The 22,500-nt window shown below is 51.2% G+C and overlaps 2 protein-coding genes and 1 long non-coding RNA gene across 3 annotated transcripts in view; 1 reads left to right on the plus strand and 2 right to left on the minus strand.

The window, feature by feature from the left end:
• LOC123739896 (ubiquitin-conjugating enzyme E2 K) overlaps window positions 1-579 on the plus strand; it is a 10,895-nt gene extending 10,316 nt beyond the window's left edge. Inside the window, exon 7 of the mRNA XM_082978731.1 lies at window positions 1-579. This exon is cut by the window's left edge and continues 612 nt beyond it. The gene's annotated coding sequence lies outside the window, so the exon portion shown is untranslated.
• A 2,559-nt stretch (window positions 580-3,138) lies between these two features.
• The window catches only part of LOC123724033 (sister chromatid cohesion protein PDS5 homolog A), a 118,628-nt gene continuing 99,266 nt past the window's right edge, over window positions 3,139-22,500 (minus strand). Inside the window, exons 32-34 of the mRNA XM_082978307.1 lie at window positions 19,948-20,032; window positions 11,876-12,105; window positions 3,139-5,009 (exon numbers count right to left, since the gene is read on the minus strand). Coding sequence (XP_082834433.1) covers window positions 5,006-5,009; window positions 11,876-12,105; window positions 19,948-20,032 — 319 coding nt within the window. The 3' untranslated portion in view covers window positions 3,139-5,005. The remainder of the gene's footprint in view (window positions 5,010-11,875; window positions 12,106-19,947; window positions 20,033-22,500) is intronic.
• On the minus strand, window positions 6,437-11,832 carry LOC145881558 (uncharacterized). The gene is made up of 3 exons (XR_014393131.1): window positions 10,176-11,832; window positions 6,517-10,027; window positions 6,437-6,479 (listed from the first exon to the last, which is right to left on the minus strand). It is a non-coding gene; the product is annotated as an uncharacterized LOC145881558 (long non-coding RNA).

The following is a 22,500-nucleotide window of genomic DNA, read 5'->3' on the forward strand; positions in this document are numbered from 1 at the left end:
GGACACCCCTTTTATCAGCAGAACAAACCAACGACCCACTTGGCATCTATATTTTATAAAATATATATATATATATATTTTTTTTTTAAAAAGGACACAAAAAAAATGTCATTAAAAGACTTCTTCCTTCTTTTCGCTGTCTTCCTGTTCCACTTCAGTATCGCACGATGTTGACGAAGTAGAACTGCACGGCAGATTAGGGACCACTACCCTCTTCATAAGGCTCTGGTCAAAAGTAGTGCACTATATAGGAGATAGGCAGCCATTTTGTTTTGGTTTAGTTGAAACGCAGTCGGGAGCTTTCAGTTTGGATTAGTTTTCTGAAGGGAAACAGCAGCCGTCAGACCTGGGTTCAGATGCTATTTGAAATCTTTCGTCTGCCTTTTTGAGAGCCGGGGGGGTTTACAGTATTTTAACTGGCCCGTGTGAAGCCAGGCAGCCAGGCAAACTCAATCAAGCACAGATAAAGGGTTTGAAATGATATCGAGTTGGGTATTTGTGGCCGGCGAACAATCGCATGATGATTATTTATTGTCAAACTTTACTTTTATTAAAAAAATTCTACCTGAAAAATCTAAATGTTATTATTTTTTTTTTTTGTCGTCTTCATTTGTTTAATACATTTACACCCTTTAAGGAACATTCATCAATTTCAAAAAAATATTTTGTCTCACCGCTGGGCTGCCTCCTGAGGGTCTGGGCTACCTCCTGGGGGTCTGGGCTACCTGCTGGGGGTCTGGGCTACCTGCTGGGGGTCTGGGCTACCTGCTGGGGGTCTGGGCTACCTGCTGGGGGTCTGGGCTACCTGCTGGGGGTCTGGGCGTCTGGGCTACCTGCTGGGGGTCTGGGCTACCTGCTGGGGGTCTGGGCTACCTGCTGTCCACCTCCTGGGGGTCTAGGCTACCTGCCGTCCACCTCCTGTAGTAACCTCCTGGGGGTCTAGGTTACCTGCTGTCCACCTCCTGTAGTAACCTCCTGGGAGTCTAGGCTACCTGCTGTCCACCTCCTGGGGGTCTAGGCTACCTGCTGGGGGTCTAGGCTACCTCCTGTAGTAACCTCCTGGGGGTCTAGGCTACCTCCTGTAGTAACCTCCTGGGGGTCTAGGCTACCTGCTGTCCATCTCCTGTAGTAACCTCCTGGGGGTCTAGGCTACCTGCTGTCCACCTCCTGGGGGTCTAGGCCGTCCACCTCCTGTAGTAACCTCCTGGGGGTCTAGGCTACCTGCTGTCCACCTCCTGTAGTAACCTCCTGGGGGTCTAGGCTACCTGCCGTCCACCTCCTGTAGTAACCTCCTGGGGGTCTAGGCTACCTGCTGTCCACCTCCTGGGGGTCTAGGCTACCTGCTGGGGGTCTAGGCTACCTGCTGTCCACCTCCTGGGGGTCTGGGCTACCTGCTGGGGGTCTGGGCTACCTGCTGGGGGTCTGGGCTACCTGCTGGGGGTCTGGGCTACCTGCTGGGGGTCTGGGCTACCTGCTGGGGGTCTGGGCTACCTGCTGTCCACCTCCTGGGGGTCTAGGCTACCTGCCGTCCACCTCCTGTAGTAACCTCCTGGGGGTCTAGGCTACCTGCCGTCCACCTCCTGTAGTAACCTCCTGGGGGTCTAGGCTACCTGCCGTCCACCTCCTGTAGTAACCTCCTGGGGGTCTAGGCTACCTGCTGTCCACCTCCTGTAGTAACCTCCTGGGGGTCTAGGCTACCTGCCGTCCACCTCCTGGGGGTCTAGGCTACCTGCTGTCCACCTCATGGGGGTCTAGGCCGTCCACCTCCTGTAGTAACCTCCTGGGGGTCTAGGCTACCTGCTGTCCACCTCCTGTAGTAACCTCCTGGGGGTCTAGGCTACCTGCTGTCCACCTCCTGTAGTAACCTCCTGGGGGTCTAGGCTACCTGCTGGGGGTCTAGGCTACCTGCTGTCCACCTCCTGGGGGTCTAGGCCGTCCACCTCCTGTAGTAACCTCCTGGGGGTCTAGGCTACCTGCTGGGGGTCTAGGCTACCTGCTGTCCACCTCCTGGGGGTCTAGGCCGTCCACCTCCTGTAGTAACCTCCTGGGGGTCTAGGCTACCTGCCGTCCACCTCCTGTAGTAACCTCCTGGGGGTCTAGGCTACCTGCCGTCCACCTCCTGTAGTAACCTCCTGGGGGTCTAGGCTACCTGCCGTCCACCTCCTGTAGTAACCTCCTGGGGGTCTAGGCTACCTGCTGTCCACCTCCTGGGGGTCTAGGCTACCTGCCGTCCACCTCCTGTAGTATCGTCCTGGGGGTCTAGGCTACCTGCTGGGGGTCTAGGCTACCTGCCGTCCACCTCCTGTAGTAACCTCCTGGGGGTCTAGGCTACCTGCTGTCCACCTCCTGTAGTAACCTCCTGGGGGTCTAGGCTACCTGCCGTCCACCTCCTGTAGTAACCTCCTGGGGGTCTAGGTTACCTGCTGTCCACCTCCTGGGGGTCTAGGCCGTCCACCTCCTGTAGTAACCTCCTGGGGGTCTAGGCTACCTGCCGTCCACCTCCTGTAGTAACCTCCTGGGGGTCTAGGCTACCTGCCGTCCACCTCCTGGGGGTCTAGGCTACCTGCCGTCCACCTCCTGTAGTATCGTCCTGGGGGTCTAGGCTACCTGCCGTCCACCTCCTGTAGTAACCTCCTGGGGGTCTAGGCTACCTGCCGTCCACCTCCTGTAGTAACCTCCTGGGGGTCTAGGCTACCTGCTGGCCACCTCCTGTAGTAACCTCCTGGGGGTCTAGGCTACCTGCCGTCCACCTCCTGTAGTAACCTCCTGGGGGTCTAGGCTACCTGCTGTCCACCTCCTGGGGGTCTAGGCTACCTGCTGTCTAGGCTACCTGCCGTCCACCTCCTGTAGTAACCTCCTGGGGGTCTAGGCTACCTGCCGTCCACCTCCTGTAGTAACCTCCTGGGGGTCTAGGCATGAATCGATGAGCAAACAGGAAGTATTGGAGGATGGACAGTGGAATGTTTTTTTGGTCTGAAGAAACACAGCATGGCTTTACATCTAAAAAGGGATTTCTGCCCACGTGAAAAACCCATCCTGAAACATCTACAACCAAAATTAAAATGTCTGGAATCATTATCAAGGCAGAATGGAAAAAAAAACGCTTTCCGACTAAAATATAGAAATGAAACTGGCAAGTTTGGAAAAGAGAAATGCAGTACTTTTATTTTTCTCTCCTAAACTGTTTTATTTTTTTTTAAAAGACTTCCTTTATTCAAAACAAGCAAGAAGAAACATTGACCGTAAGGCGTGAGGAAGAGGAAGAGGAAGTGGAACGTGGATGGAAGGCCAGGGGAGAGCAAGCGATCACAGATCAGCTGGGAGCCCCGATGGAACTTCTCAGACCAAATGTGTAGAAGATGCTGTAACACTGAAGCCTTCCTCTCCTCTCCTCCTCCAAGTAATTAACCAACAGACTTAACATTTCAATACAAATTTTAATTTCAATGTTTGACTGCTAAAAAGATCGAAAGGAAAATAATAAGTCGTGTTTGTCTATTCATCAGTTAACCCCTGCTTGAACACCGCTTTTTCCGAAAAGTGCCCATATCCCTCCCTCTCTCCTTCCTTCCCTCCTCTCTCTCTCTCTCTTCCTCTCCTTCCATCCTTCCCTCCCTCCTCCCTCTCTCTCTCTCCTTCCTTCCCTCTCTCTCTCTCCTTCCTTCCCTCCTCCTTCCTTCCCTCCTCCCTCCCTCTCCCCTTCCTTCCCTCTCTCCTTCCTTCCTTCCCTCTCTCCCCTTTCTTCCCTCTCTCTCTCCCCTTCCTTCCCTCCCTCTCCCCTTCCTTCCCTCTCTCCTTCCTTCCTTCCCTCTCTCCCCTTTCTTCCCTCTCTCTCTCCCCTTCCTTCCCTCCCTCTCCCCTTCCTTCCCTCTCTCCCCTTCCTTCCCTCTCTCCCCTTCCTTCCCTCTCTCCTTCCTTCCCTCTCTCCTTCCTTCCCTCTCTCCTTCCTTCCCTCTCTCCTTCCTTCCCTCCTCTCTCTCTCTCTTCCTCTCCTTCCATCCTTCCCTCCCTCCTCCCTCTCTCCTTCCTTCCCTCTCTCCTTCCTTCCTTCCCTCTCTCCCCTTTCTTCCCTCTCTCTCTCCCCTTCCTTCCCTCTCTCTCTCCCCTTCCTTCCTTCCCTCCCTCTCCCCTTCCTTCCTTCCCTCCCTCTCCCCTTCCTTCCCTCTCTCTCCTTCCTTCCTTCCCTCCCCCTCTCTATCTCTCTCTAACAAGTGTGAGAAAGAAAGTGTTTGAAACTATATAAAATAGACACACAGTTGGGAGAGAGACAGGAAGGAGGGGACAGAGGAAGAAGAGGCCAGCAGACAGGAGGAAGAGGCAAGATATCCTGGGGGAATTTAATTAGCAAAAACGTGTTTTTGTCATCAAAACCAGATTAAAACGGTTTGGAAATATTTCTTTTAAAAACAAACTGCTCCACAAAAGATAAAGAGCAAACAATGTTTTGGAGATTAACAGGAACAAGGAGCTTCAGACCAGGACTACAAGGCCTGAGAGAGGAGGGAGGAGAGAGAGAGGGGGGGGGAGAGAGAGAGAAGATTACAGAGAGAGGAGATTACAGAGAGAGAGAGAGAGAATATTACAGAGAGAGAGAGAGGAGATTACACAGAGAGAGAGAGGAGATTACAGAGAGAGAGAGAGAATATTACAGAGAGAGAGAGAGGATTAGAGAGAGAGAGAGGAGATTACAGAGAGAGAGAGAGAGAGAGAGAGAGAGGATTAGAGAGAGAGAGGAGATTACAGAGAGAGAGAGAGAGAGAGGATTAGAGAGAGAGAGAGAGGATTAGAGAGAGAGAGAGAGGATTAGAGAGAGAGAGAGAGGATTAGAGAGAGAGAGAGAGGATTAGAGAGAGAGAGAGGATTAGAGAGAGGAGATTACAGAGAGAGAGAGAGAGAGAGAGAGGGGGGGAGAGAGAGAGAGGGGGTGGAGGGAGAGATGGGGGAGACCTGAAGAGCTTCAGAGTGTTTCTTTAGGATCTTGATCTGGGCTGCAGAGATCTGCTCTTTACCTGAAACAAGAAGAGAGGACCTCAGAGACCTACACACACACACACACACACACAGACACACACACACACACACACACACACAGACACACACACACACACACCACACACACCACACACACACCACACACACACACCACCTATTCTTCTATAAAGCAACACAACAATAGAGTTTAATTCTTTAGCTGAAATGTGTATTTAAAACTAAGGTCAAGTTTCTACAACGGTCTGACTCCTCGTCCCACTGGAGAGCTGCAGGGTTTTGTTGCAACCCAGCACTAAAACACACCCGATTACCTAAACAATCAAGCTGTCTCTCCTCTTCCTCACCTCTGCAGGTCTAGGATCTGTCTCTCCTCTTCCTCACCTCTGCAGGTCTAGGATCTGTCTCTCCTCTTCCTCACCTCTGCAGGTCTAGGATCTGTCTCCCCTCTTCCTCACCTCTGCAGGTCTAGGATCTGTCTCTCCTCTTCCTCACCTCTGCAGGTCTAGGATCTGTCTCTCCTCTTCCTCACCTCTGCAGGTCTAGGATCTGTCTCTCCTCTTCCTCACCTCTGCAGGTCTAGGATCTGTCTCTCCTCTTCCTCACCTCTGCAGGTCTAGGATCTGTCTCTCCTCTTCCTCACCTCTACAGGTCTAGGATCTGTCTCTCCTCTTCCTCACCTCTGCAGGTCTAGGATCTGTCTCTCCTCTTCCTCACCTCTGCAGGTCTAGGATCTGTCTCTCCTCTTCCTCACCTCTGCAGGTCTAGGATCTGTCTCTCCTCTTCCTCACCTCTGCAGGTCTAGGATCTGTCTCTCCTCTTCCTCACCTCTGCAGGTCTAGGATCTGTCTCTCTTCCTCACCTCTGCAGGTCTAGGATCTGTCTCTCCTCTTCCTCACCTCTGCAGGTCTAGGATCTGTCTCTCCTCTTCCTCACCTCTGCAGGTCTAGGATCTGTCTCTCCTCTTCCTCACCTCTGCAGGTCTAGGATCTGTCTCTCCTCTTCCTCACCTCTGCAGGTCTAGGATCTGTCTCTCCTCTTCCTCACCTCTGCAGGTCTAGGATCTGTCTCCCCTCTTCCTCACCTCTGCAGGTCTAGGATCTGTCTCTCCTCTTCCTCACCTCTGCAGGTCTAGGATCTGTCTCTCCTCTTCCTCACCTCTGCAGGTCTAGGATCTGTCTCTCCTCTTCCTCACCTCTGCAGGTCTAGGATCTGTCTCCCCTCTTCCTCACCTCTGCAGGTTTAGGATCTGTCTCCCCTCTTCCTCACCTCTGCAGGTCTAGGATCTGTCTCCCCTCTTCCTCACCTCTGCAGGTCTAGGATCTGTCTCTCCTCTTCCTCACCTCTGCAGGTCTAGGATCTGTCTCTCCTCTTCCTCACCTCTGCAGGTCTAGGATCTGTCTCTCCTCTTCCTCACCTCTGCAGGTCTAGGATCTGTCTCCCTCTTCCTCACCTCTGCAGGTCTAGGATCTGTCTCTCCTCTTCCTCACCTCTGCAGGTCTAGGATCTGTCTCCCCTCTTCCTCACCTCTGCAGGTCTAGGATCTGTCTCCCCTCTTCCTCACCTCTGCAGGTCTAGGATCTGTCTCTCCTCTTCCTCACCTCTGCAGGTCTAGGATCTGTCTCCCCTCTTCCTCACCTCTGCAGGTCTAGGATCTGTCTCCCCTCTTCCTCACCTCTGCAGGTCTAGGATCTGTCTCTCCTCTTCCTCACCTCTGCAGGTCTAGGATCTGTCTCCCCTCTTCCTCACCTCTGCAGGTCTAGGATCTGTCTCTCCTCTTCCTCACCTCTGCAGGTCTAGGATCTGTCTCCCCTCTTCCTCACCTCTGCAGGTCTAGGATCTGTCTCTCCTCTTCCTCACCTCTGCAGGTCTAGGATCTGTCTCCCCTCTTCCTCACCTCTGCAGGTCTAGGATCTGTCTCTCCTCTTCCTCACCTCTGCAGGTCTAGGATCTGTCTCCCCTCTTCCTCACCTCTGCAGGTCTAGGATCTGTCTCCCCTCTTCCTCACCTCTGCAGGTCTAGGATCTGTCTCTCCTCTTCCTCACCTCTGCAGGTCTAGGATCTGTCTCTCCTCTTCCTCACCTCTGCAGGTCTAGGATCTGTCTCTCCTCTTCCTCACCTCTGCAGGTCTAGGATCTGTCTCTCCTCTTCCTCACCTCTGCAGGTCTAGGATCTGTCTCTCCTCTTCCTCACCTCTGCAGGTCTAGGATCTGTCTCTCCTCTTCCTCACCTCTGCAGGTCTAGGATCTGTCTCCCCTCTTCCTCACCTCTGCAGGTCTAGGATCTGTCTCTCCTCTTCCTCACCTCTGCAGGTCTAGGATCTGTCTCCCCTCTTCCTCACCTCTGCAGGTCTAGGATCTGTCTCCCCTCTTCCTCACCTCTGCAGGTCTAGGATCTGTCTCCCCTCTTCCTCACCTCTGCAGGTCTAGGATCTGTCTCCCCTCTTCCTCACCTCTGCAGGTCTAGGATCTGTCTCTCCTCTTCCTCACCTCTGCAGGTCTAGGATCTGTCTCCCCTCTTCCTCACCTCTGCAGGTCTAGGATCTGTCTCTCCTCTTCCTCACCTCTGCAGGTCTAGGATCTGTCTCCCCTCTTCCTCACCTCTGCAGGTCTAGGATCTGTCTCTCCTCTTCCTCACCTCTGCAGGTCTAGGATCTGTCTCCCCTCTTCCTCACCTCTGCAGGTCTAGGATCTGTCTCTCCTCTTCCTCACCTCTGCAGGTCTAGGATCTGTCTCTCCTCTTCCTCACCTCTGCAGGTCTAGGATCTGTCTCTCCTCTTCCTCACCTCTGCAGGTCTAGGATCTGTCTCCCCTCTTCCTCACCTCTGCAGGTCTAGGATCTATCTCCCCTCTTCCTCACCTCTGCAGGTCTAGGATCTGTCTCTCCTCTTCCTCACCTCTGCAGGTCTAGGATCTGTCTCCCCTCTTCCTCACCTCTACAGGTCTAGGATCTGTCTCTCCTCTTCCTCACCTCTGCAGGTCTAGGATCTGTCTCCCCTCTTCCTCACCTCTGCAGGTCTAGGATCTGTCTCTCCTCTTCCTCACCTCTGCAGGTCTAGGATCTGTCTCCCCTCTTCCTCACCTCTGCAGGTCTAGGATCTGTCTCCCCTCTTCCTCACCTCTGCAGGTCTAGGATCTGTCTCTCCTCTTCCTCACCTCTGCAGGTCTAGGATCTGTCTCCCCTCTTCCTCACCTCTACAGGTCTAGGATCTGTCTCCCCTCTTCCTCACCTCTGCAGGTCTAGGATCTGTCTCCCCTCTTCCTCACCTCTGCAGGTCTAGGATCTGTCTCTCCTCTTCCTCACCTCTGCAGGTCTAGGATCTGTCTCTCCTCTTCCTCACCTCTGCAGGTCTAGGATCTGTCTCCCCTCTTCCTCACCTCTACAGGTCTAGGATCTGTCTCTCCTCTTCCTCACCTCTGCAGGTCTAGGATCTGTCTCTCCTCTTCCTCACCTCTGCAGGTCTAGGATCTGTCTCTCCTCTTCCTCACCTCTGCAGGTCTAGGATCTGTCTCCCCTCTTCCTCACCTCTGCAGGTCTAGGATCTGTCTCCCCTCTTCCTCACCTCTACAGGTCTAGGATCTGTCTCCCCTCTTCCTCACCTCTGCAGGTCTAGGATCTGTCTCTCCTCTTCCTCACCTCTGCAGGTCTAGGATCTGTCTCCCCTCTTCCTCACCTCTACAGGTCTAGGATCTGTCTCCCCTCTTCCTCACCTCTGCAGGTCTAGGATCTGTCTCCCCTCTTCCTCACCTCTGCAGGTCTAGGATCTGTCTCCCCTCTTCCTCACCTCTGCAGGTCTAGGATCTGTCTCCCCTCTTCCTCACCTCTGCAGGTCTAGGATCTGTCTCCCCTCTTCCTCACCTCTGCAGGTCTAGGATCTGTCTCCCCTCTTCCTCACCTCTGCAGGTCTAGGATCTGTCTCTCCTCTTCCTCACCTCTGCAGGTCTAGGATCTGTCTCCCCTCTTCCTCACCTCTGCAGGTCTAGGATCTGTCTCTCCTCTTCCTCACCTCTGCAGGTCTAGGATCTGTCTCCCCTCTTCCTCACCTCTGCAGGTCTAGGATCTGTCTCTCCTCTTCCTCACCTCTGCAGGTCTAGGATCTGTCTCTCCTCTTCCTCACCTCTGCAGGTCTAGGATCTGTCTCTCCTCTTCCTCACCTCTGCAGGTCTAGGATCTGTCTCCTCTTCCTCACCTCTGCAGGTCTAGGATCTGTCTCTCCTCTTCCTCACCTCTGCAGGTCTAGGATCTGTCTCTCCTCTTCCTCACCTCTGCAGGTCTAGGATCTGTCTCTCCTCTTCCTCACCTCTGCAGGTCTAGGATCTGTCTCCCCTCTTCCTCACCTCTGCAGGTCTAGGATCTGTCTCTCCTCTTCCTCACCTCTGCAGGTCTAGGATCTGTCTCTCCTCTTCCTCACCTCTGCAGGTCTAGGATCTGTCTCCCCTCTTCCTCACCTCTGCAGGTCTAGGATCTGTCTCCCCTCTTCCTCACCTCTGCAGGTCTAGGATCTGTCTCCCCTCTTCCTCACCTCTGCAGGTCTAGGATCTGTCTCCCCTCTTCCTCACCTCTGCAGGTCTAGGATCTGTCTCCCCTCTTCCTCACCTCTGCAGGTCTAGGATCTGTCTCTCCTCTTCCTCACCTCTGCAGGTCTAGGATCTGTCTCCCCTCTTCCTCACCTCTACAGGTCTAGGATCTGTCTCTCCTCTTCCTCACCTCTGCAGGTCTAGGATCTGTCTCTCCTCTTCCTCACCTCTGCAGGTCTAGGATCTGTCTCCCCTCTTCCTCACCTCTGCAGGTCTAGGATCTGTCTCTCCTCTTCCTCACCTCTGCAGGTCTAGGATCTGTCTCTCCTCTTCCTCACCTCTGCAGGTCTAGGATCTGTCTCTCCTCTTCCTCACCTCTGCAGGTCTAGGATCTGTCTCCTCTTCCTCACCTCTGCAGGTCTAGGATCTGTCTCTCCTCTTCCTCACCTCTGCAGGTCTAGGATCTGTCTCTCCTCTTCCTCACCTCTGCAGGTCTAGGATCTGTCTCTCCTCTTCCTCACCTCTGCAGGTCTAGGATCTGTCTCCCCTCTTCCTCACCTCTGCAGGTCTAGGATCTGTCTCCCCTCTTCCTCACCTCTGCAGGTCTAGGATCTGTCTCCCCTCTTCATCACCTCTGCAGGTCTAGGATCTGCCTCTCCTCTTCCTCACCTCTGCAGGTCTAGGATCTGTCTCCCCTCTTCCTCACCTCTGCAGGTCTAGGATCTGTCTCTCCTCTTCCTCACCTCTGCAGGTCTAGGATCTGTCTCTCCTCTTCCTCACCTCTGCAGGTCTAGGATCTGTCTCCCCTCTTCCTCACCTCTGCAGGTCTAGGATCTGTCTCTCCTCTTCCTCACCTCTGCAGGTCTAGGATCTGTCTCCCCTCTTCCTCACCTCTGCAGGTCTAGGATCTGTCTCCCCTCTTCCTCACCTCTGCAGGTCTAGGATCTGTCTCTCCTCTTCCTCACCTCTACAGGTCTAGGATCTGTCTCTCCTCTTCCTCACCTCTGCAGGTCTAGGATCTGTCTCCCCTCTTCCTCACCTCTGCAGGTCTAGGATCTGTCTCCCCTCTTCCTCACCTCTGCAGGTCTAGGATCTGTCTCCCCTCTTCCTCACCTCTGCAGGTCTAGGATCTGTCTCTCCTCTTCCTCACCTCTGCAGGTCTAGGATCTGTCTCCCCTCTTCCTCACCTCTGCAGGTCTAGGATCTGTCTCCCCTCTTCCTCACCTCTGCAGGTCTAGGATCTGTCTCCCCTCTTCCTCACCTCTGCAGGTCTAGGATCTGTCTCCCCTCTTCCTCACCTCTGCAGGTCTAGGATCTGTCTCCCCTCTTCCTCACCTCTGCAGGTCTAGGATCTGTCTCTCCTCTTCCTCACCTCTGCAGGTCTAGGATCTGTCTCCCCTCTTCCTCACCTCTGCAGGTCTAGGATCTGTCTCTCCTCTTCCTCACCTCTGCAGGTCTAGGATCTGTCTCCCCTCTTCCTCACCTCTGCAGGTCTAGGATCTGTCTCCCCTCTTCCTCACCTCTGCAGGTCTAGGATCTGTCTCCCCTCTTCCTCACCTCTGCAGGTCTAGGATCTGTCTCCCCTCTTCCTCACCTCTGCAGGTCTAGGATCTGTCTCCCCTCTTCCTCACCTCTGCAGGTCTAGGATCTGTCTCCCCTCTTCCTCACCTCTGCAGGTCTAGGATCTGTCTCCTCTTCCTCACCTCTGCAGGTCTAGGATCTGTCTCCCCTCTTCCTCACCTCTACAGGTCTAGGATCTGTCTCTCCTCTTCCTCACCTCTGCAGGTCTAGGATCTGTCTCCCCTCTTCCTCACCTCTGCAGGTCTAGGATCTGTCTCTCCTCTTCCTCACCTCTGCAGGTCTAGGATCTGTCTCCCCTCTTCCTCACCTCTGCAGGTCTAGGATCTGTCTCCCCTCTTCCTCACCTCTGCAGGTCTAGGATCTGTCTCCCCTCTTCCTCACCTCTGCAGGTCTAGGATCTGTCTCCCCTCTTCCTCACCTCTGCAGGTCTAGGATCTGTCTCTCCTCTTCCTCACCTCTGCAGGTCTAGGATCTGTCTCTCCTCTTCCTCACCTCTGCAGGTCTAGGATCTGTCTCCCCTCTTCCTCACCTCTGCAGGTCTAGGATCTGTCTCCCCTCTTCCTCACCTCTGCAGGTCTAGGATCTGTCTCCCCTCTTCCTCACCTCTGCAGGTCTAGGATCTGTCTCTCCTCTTCCTCACCTCTGCAGGTCTAGGATCTGTCTCTCCTCTTCCTCACCTCTGCAGGTCTAGGATCTGTCTCTCCTCTTCCTCACCTCTGCAGGTCTAGGATCTGTCTCTCCTCTTCCTCACCTCTGCAGGTCTAGGATCTGTCTCTCCTCTTCCTCACCTCTGCAGGTCTAGGATCTGTCTCTCCTCTTCAGCTTTAGGGATCTTGATGGAGTTTACCTCCCCCGAGGGGGCGGAGTCCTGGGCTGGTGCCGCCCTCTTCCTGCCTTTGGCTGCCCCTCCTTCCTTCTCATTGGCCAGAGGGGAGGGTGTGGCCTTGGGGGGGCGTCCGCGGCGAGGTTTGGGGATGGTTGACACGCCTGTGGTGAGGTCAGAGCTCACTGTGTCCTCCTGAGAGAGGGGGGAGGAGAGGGGGGAGGAGAGGGGGGAGGAGAGGGAGAGAGGAGAGGGGGGAGGAGAGGGAGAGAGGGGGGAGAATTAAAAATTACAAAATTAGAGAAGAAAAAAATTTGAGGTTCCACAGGGTTAAATTAACTCTAACCTGATGAGGTTCCACAGGGTTAAATTAACTAACATGAGGTTCCACAGGGTTAAATTAACTCTAACCTGATGAGGTTCCACAGGGTTAAATTAACTCTAACCTGATGAGGTTCCACAGGGTTAAATTAACTCTAACCTGATGAGGTTCCACAGGGTTAAATTAACTCTTAACCTGATGAGGTTCCACAGGGTTAAATTAACTTTAACCTGATGAGGTTCCACAGGGTTAAATTAACTCTTAACCTGATGAGGTTCCACAGGGTTAAATTAACTCTTAACCTGATGAGGTTCCACAGGGTTAAATTAACTAACATGAGGTTCCACAGGGTTAAATTAACTCTAACCTGATGAGGTTCCACAGGGTTAAATTAACTCTAACCTGATGAGGTTCCACAGGGTGAAATTAACTCTTAACCTGATGAGGTTCCACAGGGTTAAAATAACTAACATGAGGTTCCACAGGGTTAAATTAACTCTAACCTGATGAGGTTCCACAGGGTTAAATTAACTCTTAACCTGATGAGGTTCCACAGGGTTAAATTAACTTTAACCTGATGAGGTTCCACAGGGTTAAATTAACTCTAACCTGATGAGGTTCGACAGGGTTAAATGAACTAACATGAGGTTCCACAGGGTTAAATTAACTAACATGAGGTTCCACAGGGTTAAATTAACTCTAACCTGATGAGGTTCCACAGGGTTAAATTAACTCTTAACCTGATGAGGTTCCACAGGGTTAAATTAACTCTAACCTGATGAGGTTCCACAGGGTTAAATTAACTCTAACCTGATGAGGTTCCACAGGGTTAAATTAACTCTTAACCTGATGAGGTTCCACAGGGTTAAATTAACTCTAACCTGATGAGGTTCCACAGGGTTAAATTAACTAACATGAGGTTCCACAGGGTTAAATTAATTCTAACCTGATGAGGTTCCACAGGGTTAAATTAACTCTTAACCTGATGAGGTTCCACAGGGTTAAATTAACTAACATGAGGTTCCACAGGGTTAAATTAACTCTTAACCTGATGAGGTTCCACAGGGTTAAATTAACTCTAACCTGATGAGGTTCGACAGGGTTAAATTAACTCTAACCTGATGAGGTTCCACAGGGTTAAATTAACTCTTAACCTGATGAGGTTCCACAGGGTTAAATTAACTCTAACCTGATGAGGTTCCACAGGGTTAAATTAACTAACATGAGGTTCCACAGGGTTAAATTAACTCTAACCTGATGAGGTTCCACAGGGTTAAATTAACTCTAACCTGATGAGGTTCCACAGGGTTAAATTAACTCTTAACCTGATGAGGTTCCACAGGGTTAAATGAACTCTAACCTGATGAGGTTCCACAGGGTTAAATTAACTAACATGAGGTTCCACAGGGTTAAATTAATTCTAACCTGATGAGGTTCCACAGGGTTAAATTAACTCTTAACCTGATGAGGTTCCACAGGGTTAAATTAACTAACATGAGGTTCCACAGGGTTAAATTAACTCTTAACCTGATGAGGTTCCACAGGGTTAAATTAACTCTAACCTGATGAGGTTCGACAGGGTTAAATTAACTAACATGAGGTTCCACAGGGTTAAATTAACTAACATGAGGTTCCACAGGGTTAAATTAACTCTAACCTGATGAGGTTCCACAGGGTTAAATTAACTCTAACCTGATGAGGTTCCACAGGGTTAAATTAACTCTTAACCTGATGAGGTTCCACAGGGTTAAATTAACTCTAACCTGATGAGGTTCCACAGGGTTAAATTAACTAACATGAGGTTCCACAGGGTTAAATTAACTCTAACCTGATGAGGTTCCACAGGGTGAAATTAACTCTTAACCTGATGAGGTTCCACAGGGTTAAATTAACTAACATGAGGTTCCACAGGGTTAAATTAACTCTAACCTGATGAGGTTCCACAGGGTTAAATTAACTCTTAACCTGATGAGGTTCCACAGGGTTAAATTAACTTTAACCTGATGAGGTTCCACAGGGTTAAATTAACTCTTAACCTGATGAGGTTCCACAGGGTTAAATTAACTCTAACCTGATGAGGTTCGACAGGGTTAAATGAACTAACATGAGGTTCCACAGGGTTAAATTAACTAACATGAGGTTCCACAGGGTTAAATTAACTCTAACCTGATGAGGTTCCACAGGGTTAAATTAACTCTTAACCTGATGAGGTTCCACAGGGTTAAATTAACTAACATGAGGTTCCACAGGGTTAAATTAACTCTAACCTGATGAGGTTCCACAGGGTTAAATTAACTCTAACCTGATGAGGTTCCACAGGGTTAAATTAACTAACATGAGGTTCCACAGGGTTAAATTAACTAACATGAGGTTCCACAGGGTTAAATTAACTAACATGAGGTTCCACAGGGTTAAATTAACTAACATGAGGTTCCACAGGGTTAAATTAACTAACATGAGGTTCCACAGGGTTAAATTAACTCTTAACATGATGAGCAAACCAACACAATAACATTGGGCTCAAATGTGTCCAAAATCAAAAGGTCGGCTTTAACTGGGCTCTTTCCTTCTCAATCTTTCCTCGATTCCTCTCTCCGCCTCCTTCTCAGGTCAGAGGGGTCAGTTTAGGAGACGAGGGGCCAGTTTAGGAGACTAGGGGCCAGTTTAGGAGACGAGGGGCCAGTTTAGGAGACGAGGGGCCAGTTTAGGAGACGAGGGGCCAGTTTAGGAGACGAGGGGCCAGTTTAGGAGACGAGGGGCCAGTTTAGCAGACGAGGGGCCAGTTTAGCAGACGAGGGGCCAGTTTAGGAGACGAGGGGCCAGTTTAGGAGACGAGGGGCCAGTTTAGGAGATGAGGGGTCAGTTTAAGGAGATGAGGGGGTCAGTTTAGGAGATGAGGGGCCAGTTTAGGAGATGAGGGGTCAGTTTAGGAGATGAGGGGCCAGTTTAGGAGATGAGGGGCCAGTTTAGGAGGTGAGGGGCCAGTTTAGGTCAGTTTAGGAGATGAGGGGCCAGTTTAGGAGGTGAGGGGCCAGTTTAGGAGATGAGGGGTCAGTTTAAGGAGATGAGGGGGTCAGTTTAGGAGATGAGGGGCCAGTTTAGGAGATGAGGGGTCAGTTTAGGAGACGAGGGGCCAGTTTAGGAGATGAGGGGTCAGTTTAGGAGACGAGGGGCCAGTTTAGGAGACGAGGGGCCAGTTTAGGAGACGAGGGGCCAGCTTAGGAGACGAGGGGCCAGATTAGGAGACGAGGGGTCAGTTTAGGAGATGAGGGGTCCGTTTAGGAGGTGAGGGGCCAGTTTAGGAGATGAGGGGCCAGTTTAGGAGATGAGGGGTCAGTTTAGGAGATGAGGGGCCGGTTTAGGTCAGTTTAGGAGATGAGGGGCTAGTTTAGGAGATGAGGAGTCAGTTTAGGAGATGAGGAGTCAGTTTAGGAGATGAGGGGCCAGTTTAGGTCAGTTTAGGAGATGAGGGGCCAGTTTAGGAGATGAGGGGTCAGTTTAGGAGATGAGGGGTCAGTTTAGGAGATGAGGAGTCAGTTTAGGAGATGAGGGGCCAGTTTAGGTCAGTTTAGGAGATGAGGGGCCAGTTTAGGTCAGTTTAGGAGATGAGGGGCCAGTTTAGGTCAGTTTAGGAGATGAGGGGCCAGTTTAGGAGGTGAGGGGTCAGTTTAGGAGACGAGGGGTCCGTTTAGGAGACGAGGGGCCAGCTTAGGAGACGAGGGGCCAGATTAGGAGACGAGGGGCCAGATTAGGAGACGAGGGGTCAGTTTAGGAGACGAGGGGCCAGCTTAGGAGACGAGGGGCCAGATTAGGAGACGAGGGGTCAGTTTAGGAGACGAGGGGTCAGTTTAGGAGACGAGGGGCCAGTTTAGGAGATGAGGGGCCAGTTTAGGAGATGAGGGGCCAGTTTAGGAGACGAGGGGTCAGTTTAGGAGATGAGGAGTCAGTTTAGGAGATGAGGGGCCAGTTTAGGTCAGTTTAGGAGATGAGAGCCAGTTTAGGTCAGTTTAGGAGATGAGGGGCCAGTTTAGGTCAGTTTAGGAGATGAGGGGCCAGTTTAGGAGGTGAGGGGTCAGTTTAGGAGACGAGGGGTCCGTTTAGGAGACGAGGGGCCAGCTTAGGAGACGAGGGGCCAGATTAGGAGACGAGGGGTCAGTTTAGGAGATGAGGGGCCAGCTTAGGAGACGAGGGGCCAGCTTAGGAGACGAGGGGCCAGATTAGGAGACGAGGGGTCAGTTTAGGAGACGAGGGGTCAGTTTAGGAGATGAGGGGCCAGTTTAGGAGATGAGGGGCCAGTTTAGGAGATGAGGGGCCAGTTTAGGAGATGAGGGGCCAGTTTAGGAGATGAGGGGCCAGTTTAGGAGATGAGGGGCCAGTTTAGGAGGTGAGGGGCCAGTTTAAGGAGATGAGGGGCCAGTTTAGGTCAGTTTAGGAGATGAGGGGCTAGTTTAGGAGATGAGGAGTCAGTTTAGGAGATGAGGAGTCAGTTTAGGAGATGAGGAGTCAGTTTAGGAGATGAGGAGTCAGTTTAGGAGATGAGGAGTCAGTTTAGGAGATGAGGAGTCAGTTTAGGAGATGAGGGGCCAGTTTAGGTCAGTTTAGGAGATGAGGGGCCAGTTTAGGTCAGTTTAGGAGATGAGGGGCCAGTTTAGGAGGTGAGGGGCCAGTTTAGGAGACGAGGGGCCAGTTTAGGAGACGAGGGGCCAGTTTAGGAGACGAGGGGCCAGTTTAGGAGATGAGGGGTCAGTTTAAGGAGATGAGGGGTCAGTTTAAGGAGATGAGGGGGTCAGTTTAGGAGATGAGGGGCCAGTTTAGGAGATGAGGGGTCAGTTTAGGAGATGAGGGGCCAGTTTAGGAGATGAGGGGCCAGTTTAGGAGATGAGGGGTCAGTTTAGGAGATGAGGGGCCAGTTTAGGAGATGAGGGGCCAGTTTAGGAGGTGAGGGGCCAGTTTAGGTCAGTTTAGGAGATGAGGGGCCAGTTTAGGAGGTGAGGGGCCAGTTTAGGAGATGAGGGGTCAGTTTAAGGAGATGAGGGGGTCAGTTTAGGAGATGAGGGGCCAGTTTAGGAGATGAGGGGTCAGTTTAGGAGACGAGGGGCCAGTTTAGGAGATGAGGGGTCAGTTTAGGAGACGAGGGGCCAGTTTAGGAGACGAGGGGCCAGCTTAGGAGACGAGGGGCCAGATTAGGAGACGAGGGGCCAGATTAGGAGACGAGGGGCCAGTTTAGGAGACGAGGGGCCAGTTTAGGAGACGAGGGGCCAGTTTAGGAGATGAGGGGTCAGTTTAAGGAGATGAGGGGTCAGTTTAAGGAGATGAGGGGGTCAGTTTAGGAGATGAGGGGCCAGTTTAGGAGATGAGGGGTCAGTTTAGGAGATGAGGGGCCAGTTTAGGAGATGAGGGGCCAGTTTAGGAGATGAGGGGTCAGTTTAGGAGATGAGGGGCCAGTTTAGGAGATGAGGGGCCAGTTTAGGAGGTGAGGGGCCAGTTTAGGTCAGTTTAGGAGATGAGGGGCCAGTTTAGGAGGTGAGGGGCCAGTTTAGGAGATGAGGGGTCAGTTTAAGGAGATGAGGGGGTCAGTTTAGGAGATGAGGGGCCAGTTTAGGAGATGAGGGGTCAGTTTAGGAGACGAGGGGCCAGTTTAGGAGATGAGGGGTCAGTTTAGGAGACGAGGGGCCAGTTTAGGAGACGAGGGGCCAGCTTAGGAGACGAGGGGCCAGATTAGGAGACGAGGGGCCAGATTAGGAGACGAGGGGTCCGTTTAGGAGGTGAGGGGCCAGTTTAGGAGATGAGGGGCCAGTTTAGGAGATGAGGGGCCAGTTTAGGAGATGAGGGGTCAGTTTAGGAGATGAGGGGCCGGTTTAGGTCAGTTTAGGAGATGAGGGGCTAGTTTAGGAGATGAGGAGTCAGTTTAGGAGATGAGGAGTCAGTTTAGGAGATGAGGAGTCAGTTTAGGAGATGAGGGGCCAGTTTAGGTCAGTTTAGGAGATGAGGGGCCAGTTTAGGAGATGAGGGGTCAGTTTAGGAGATGAGGGGTCAGTTTAGGAGATGAGGAGTCAGTTTAGGAGATGAGGGGCCAGTTTAGGTCAGTTTAGGAGATGAGGGGCCAGTTTAGGTCAGTTTAGGAGATGAGGGGCCAGTTTAGGTCAGTTTAGGAGATGAGGGGCCAGTTTAGGAGGTGAGGGGTCAGTTTAGGAGACGAGGGGTCCGTTTAGGAGACGAGGGGCCAGCTTAGGAGACGAGGGGCCAGATTAGGAGACGAGGGGTCAGTTTAGGAGATGAGGGGCCAGCTTAGGAGACGAGGGGCCAGATTAGGAGACGAGGGGTCAGTTTAGGAGACGAGGGGTCAGTTTAGGAGACGAGGGGCCAGTTTAGGAGATGAGGGGCCAGTTTAGGAGATGAGGGGCCAGTTTAGGAGACGAGGGGTCAGTTTAGGAGATGAGGAGTCAGTTTAGGAGATGAGGGGCCAGTTTAGGTCAGTTTAGGAGATGAGAGCCAGTTTAGGTCAGTTTAGGAGATGAGGGGCCAGTTTAGGTCAGTTTAGGAGATGAGGGGCCAGTTTAGGAGGTGAGGGGTCAGTTTAGGAGACGAGGGGTCCGTTTAGGAGACGAGGGGCCAGCTTAGGAGACGAGGGGCCAGATTAGGAGACGAGGGGTCAGTTTAGGAGATGAGGGGCCAGCTTAGGAGACGAGGGGCCAGATTAGGAGACGAGGGGTCAGTTTAGGAGACGAGGGGTCAGTTTAGGAGATGAGGGGCCAGTTTAGGAGATGAGGGGCCAGTTTAGGAGATGAGGGGCCAGTTTAGGAGATGAGGGGCCAGTTTAGGAGATGAGGGGCCAGTTTAGGAGGTGAGGGGCCAGTTTAAGGAGATGAGGGGCCAGTTTAGGTCAGTTTAGGAGATGAGGGGCTAGTTTAGGAGATGAGGAGTCAGTTTAGGAGATGAGGAGTCAGTTTAGGAGATGAGGAGTCAGTTTAGGAGATGAGGAGTCAGTTTAGGAGATGAGGAGTCAGTTTAGGAGATGAGGAGTCAGTTTAGGAGATGAGGAGTCAGTTTAGGAGATGAGGGGCCAGTTTAGGTCAGTTTAGGAGATGAGGGGCCAGTTTAGGTCAGTTTAGGAGATGAGGGGCCAGTTTAGGAGGTGAGGGGCCAGTTTAGGAGACGAGGGGCCAGCTTAGGAGACGAGGGGCCAGATTAGGAGATGAGGGGTCAGTTTAGGAGATGAGGGGTCAGTTTAGGAGATGAGGAGTCAGTTTAGGAGATGAGGGGCTAGTTTAGGAGATGAGGAGTCAGTTTAGGAGATGAGGAGTCAGTTTAGGAGATGAGGAGTCAGTTTAGGAGATGAGGGGCCAGTTTAGGTCAGTTTAGGAGATGAGGGGCCAGTTTAGGTCAGTTTAGGAGATGAGGGGCCAGTTTAGGAGATGAGGGGCCAGTTTAGGAGATGAGGGGCCAGTTTAGGAGATGAGGGGTCAGTTTAGGAGATGAGGGGCCAGTTTAGGTCAGTTTAGGAGATGAGGGGCCAGTTTAGGAGGTGAGGGGCCAGTTTAAGGAGATGAGGGGCCAGTTTAGGAGATGAGGGGCCAGTTTAGGAGATGAGGGGCCAGTTTAGGATATGAGGGGCCAGTTTAAGGAGATGAGGGGCCAGTTTAGGAGATGAGGGGGTCAGTTTAGGAGGTCAGGAGGAATCAAAGATGGGGTCTCTCTCTCTCTCTCTCTCTCACCTTCTTCCCATCGTCCGTCTTGGTGATAACAGGGTTCTCTTCATTCTCTCTCGCTCCGCCCACTGACGACTCCGTCACAACATCCCTGCAGGACAGGAAGCGGTTAACGTCAACAGGAAGTGTGAGTTTAGGCGTGTGTCTATATTAAAGGTGTGTGTTTAGGTGTAAAAATGTTTTATTATAGTGTCATGCTTCTTCTATGAGGCCCAGCCCACAGGAGGAGGCCCAGCCCCCAGGAGGAGGCCCAGCCCCCAGGAGGAGGCCCAGCCCCCAGGAGGAGGCCCCGCCCACAGGAGGAGGCCCCGCCCCCAGGAGGAGGCCCAGCCCACAGGAGGAGGCCCCGCCCCCAGGAGGAGGCCCAGCCCACATCTAAAGTACAGTATAACAAACAGAGCTACTCTTGCACGTGTCACGCTGTCACAGTACACAGCCTCTCCTCTTCATCTCTCCTAAATCAGCCTCTCCTCTTCATCTCTCCTAAATCAGCCTCTCCTCTTCATCTCTCCTAAATCAGCCTCTCCTCTTCATCTCTCCTAAATCAGCCTCTCCTCTTCATCTCTCCTAAATCAGCCTCTCCTCTTCATCTCTCCTAAATCAGCCTCTCCTCTTCATCTCTCCTAAATCAGACAGTACACGGCCTCTCCTCTTCATCTCTCCTAAATCAGCCTCTCCTCTTCATCTCTCCTAAATCAGCCTCTCCTCTTCATCTCTCCAAAATCAGACAGTACACGGCCTCTCCTCTTCATCTCTCCTAAATCAGCCAGTACACGGCCTCTCCTCTTCATCTCTCCTAAATCAGCCTCTCCTCTTCATCTCTCCTAAATCAGACAGTACACGGCCTCTCCTCTTCATCTCTCCTAAATCAGCCTCTCCTCTTCATCTCTCCAAAATCAGACAGTACACGGCCTCTCCTCTTCATCTCTCCTAAATCAGACAGTACACGGCCTCTCCTCTTCATCTCTCCTAAATCAGCCTCTCCTCTTCATCTCTCCTAAATCAGACAGTACACGGCCTCTCCTCTTCATCGATGGCATTAAACCTACCTACTTCAGTATCCCGGTGTGTCTCTGCGTTAAGGTGGGTGCCTCTGTGTTAAGGTGTCTCTGTGTAAACTTCTCAAGGGTAGGGGGCAGTATTTTCACGGCCGGATGAAAAACGTACCCAAATTAAACGGCCTACTACTCGGGCCCAGGAACTAGAATATGCATATTATTAGTAGATTTGGATAGAAAACACTCTGAAGTTTCTAAAACTGTTTGAATGATGTCTGTGAGTATAACAGAACTCATAATGGCAGTCAAAAACCTGAGAAAATTCTAACCAGGAAATGAAAATCTGGAGCATGTAGTCCTTTCAAGTCATTGCCTATCGAACACACAGTGACTTAGGGTTCATTTTGCACTTTCTAAGGCTTCCACTAGATGTCAACAGTCTTTACAAAGTTGTTTGATGCGTCTATGATGAACAGAGAGCGAACAGTGGAAGTTGGAAGTTGTTGACTCAGGAAAGCAAATGAGTTCATTGGCGCGCGTTCACGTGAGAGTTAGCTGTGTTCCAAAACGTTTTTCAAGACATTGGAATCGTCCGGTTGGAATATTATTGAAGTTCTAAGTTAAAAAAGGCCCTAAATACCGATGCTATACATCGTTTGACATGTTTGAACGAACGTAAATATAACTTTTTTTGGACTTTTCGTCGTGACATTTTCCGCGCGCTTCCTACACTTGGGAGTAGCTTACTGAACGCGGAAACAAAAAGGAGGTATTTGGACATAAATTATGGATTTTATCGAACAAAACAAACATTTATTGTGGACCTGGGATTCCTGGAAGTGCCTTCTGATGAAGATCATCAAAAGGTAAGTGAATATTTCTAATGCTATTTATGGTTTTATTTGACTCCAAAATGGCGGGTATCTGTATTGCCTGGTGTATGTTTCTGAGCGCCGTACTCAGATTATTGCAAAGTGTGCTTTCCCCGTAAAGCTTTATTGAAATCTGTCACAGCGGTTGCATTAAGGAGATGTTCATCTATAATTCTTTGAATAACAGTTTAATATTTTATCAACGTTTATGACGAGTATTTTTGTAAATTGTTGTACTGATTCACCGGCAGTATTGGAGGCAAAATATTTTCTGAACATCACGCGCCAATGTAAAAATGGGGTTTATGGATATAAATATGAACTTTATCGAACAAAAAATGCATGTATTGTGTAACATAATGTCCTAGGTGTGTCATCTGATGAAGATCGTTAAAGGTTAGTGCTGCATTTAGCTGTGGTTTGGGTTTATGTGACGCCTGTCCTTGCTAGGAAAATGGCTGTGTGGTTTTTCTTGTGTTGGAACTCTCCTAACATAATCTAACTTTATGCTTTCGCCGTAAAGCCTTTTTGAAATCGGACAACGTGGTTACATTAAGGAGATGTGTACCTTTAAAATGGTGTAAAATAGTCGTATGTTTGAGAACTTTGAATTATGACATTTTGTGGTTTTGAATTTGGCGCTCTGATTTTTCACTGGCTGTTGAATAGTGACGGTAGCGTCCCACCGA

Source organism: Salmo salar, chromosome 08 (assembly GCF_965601325.2).
Source record: "Salmo salar chromosome 08, fSalSal1, whole genome shotgun sequence".
NCBI classification, from domain to species: domain Eukaryota; kingdom Metazoa; phylum Chordata; class Actinopteri; order Salmoniformes; family Salmonidae; genus Salmo; species Salmo salar.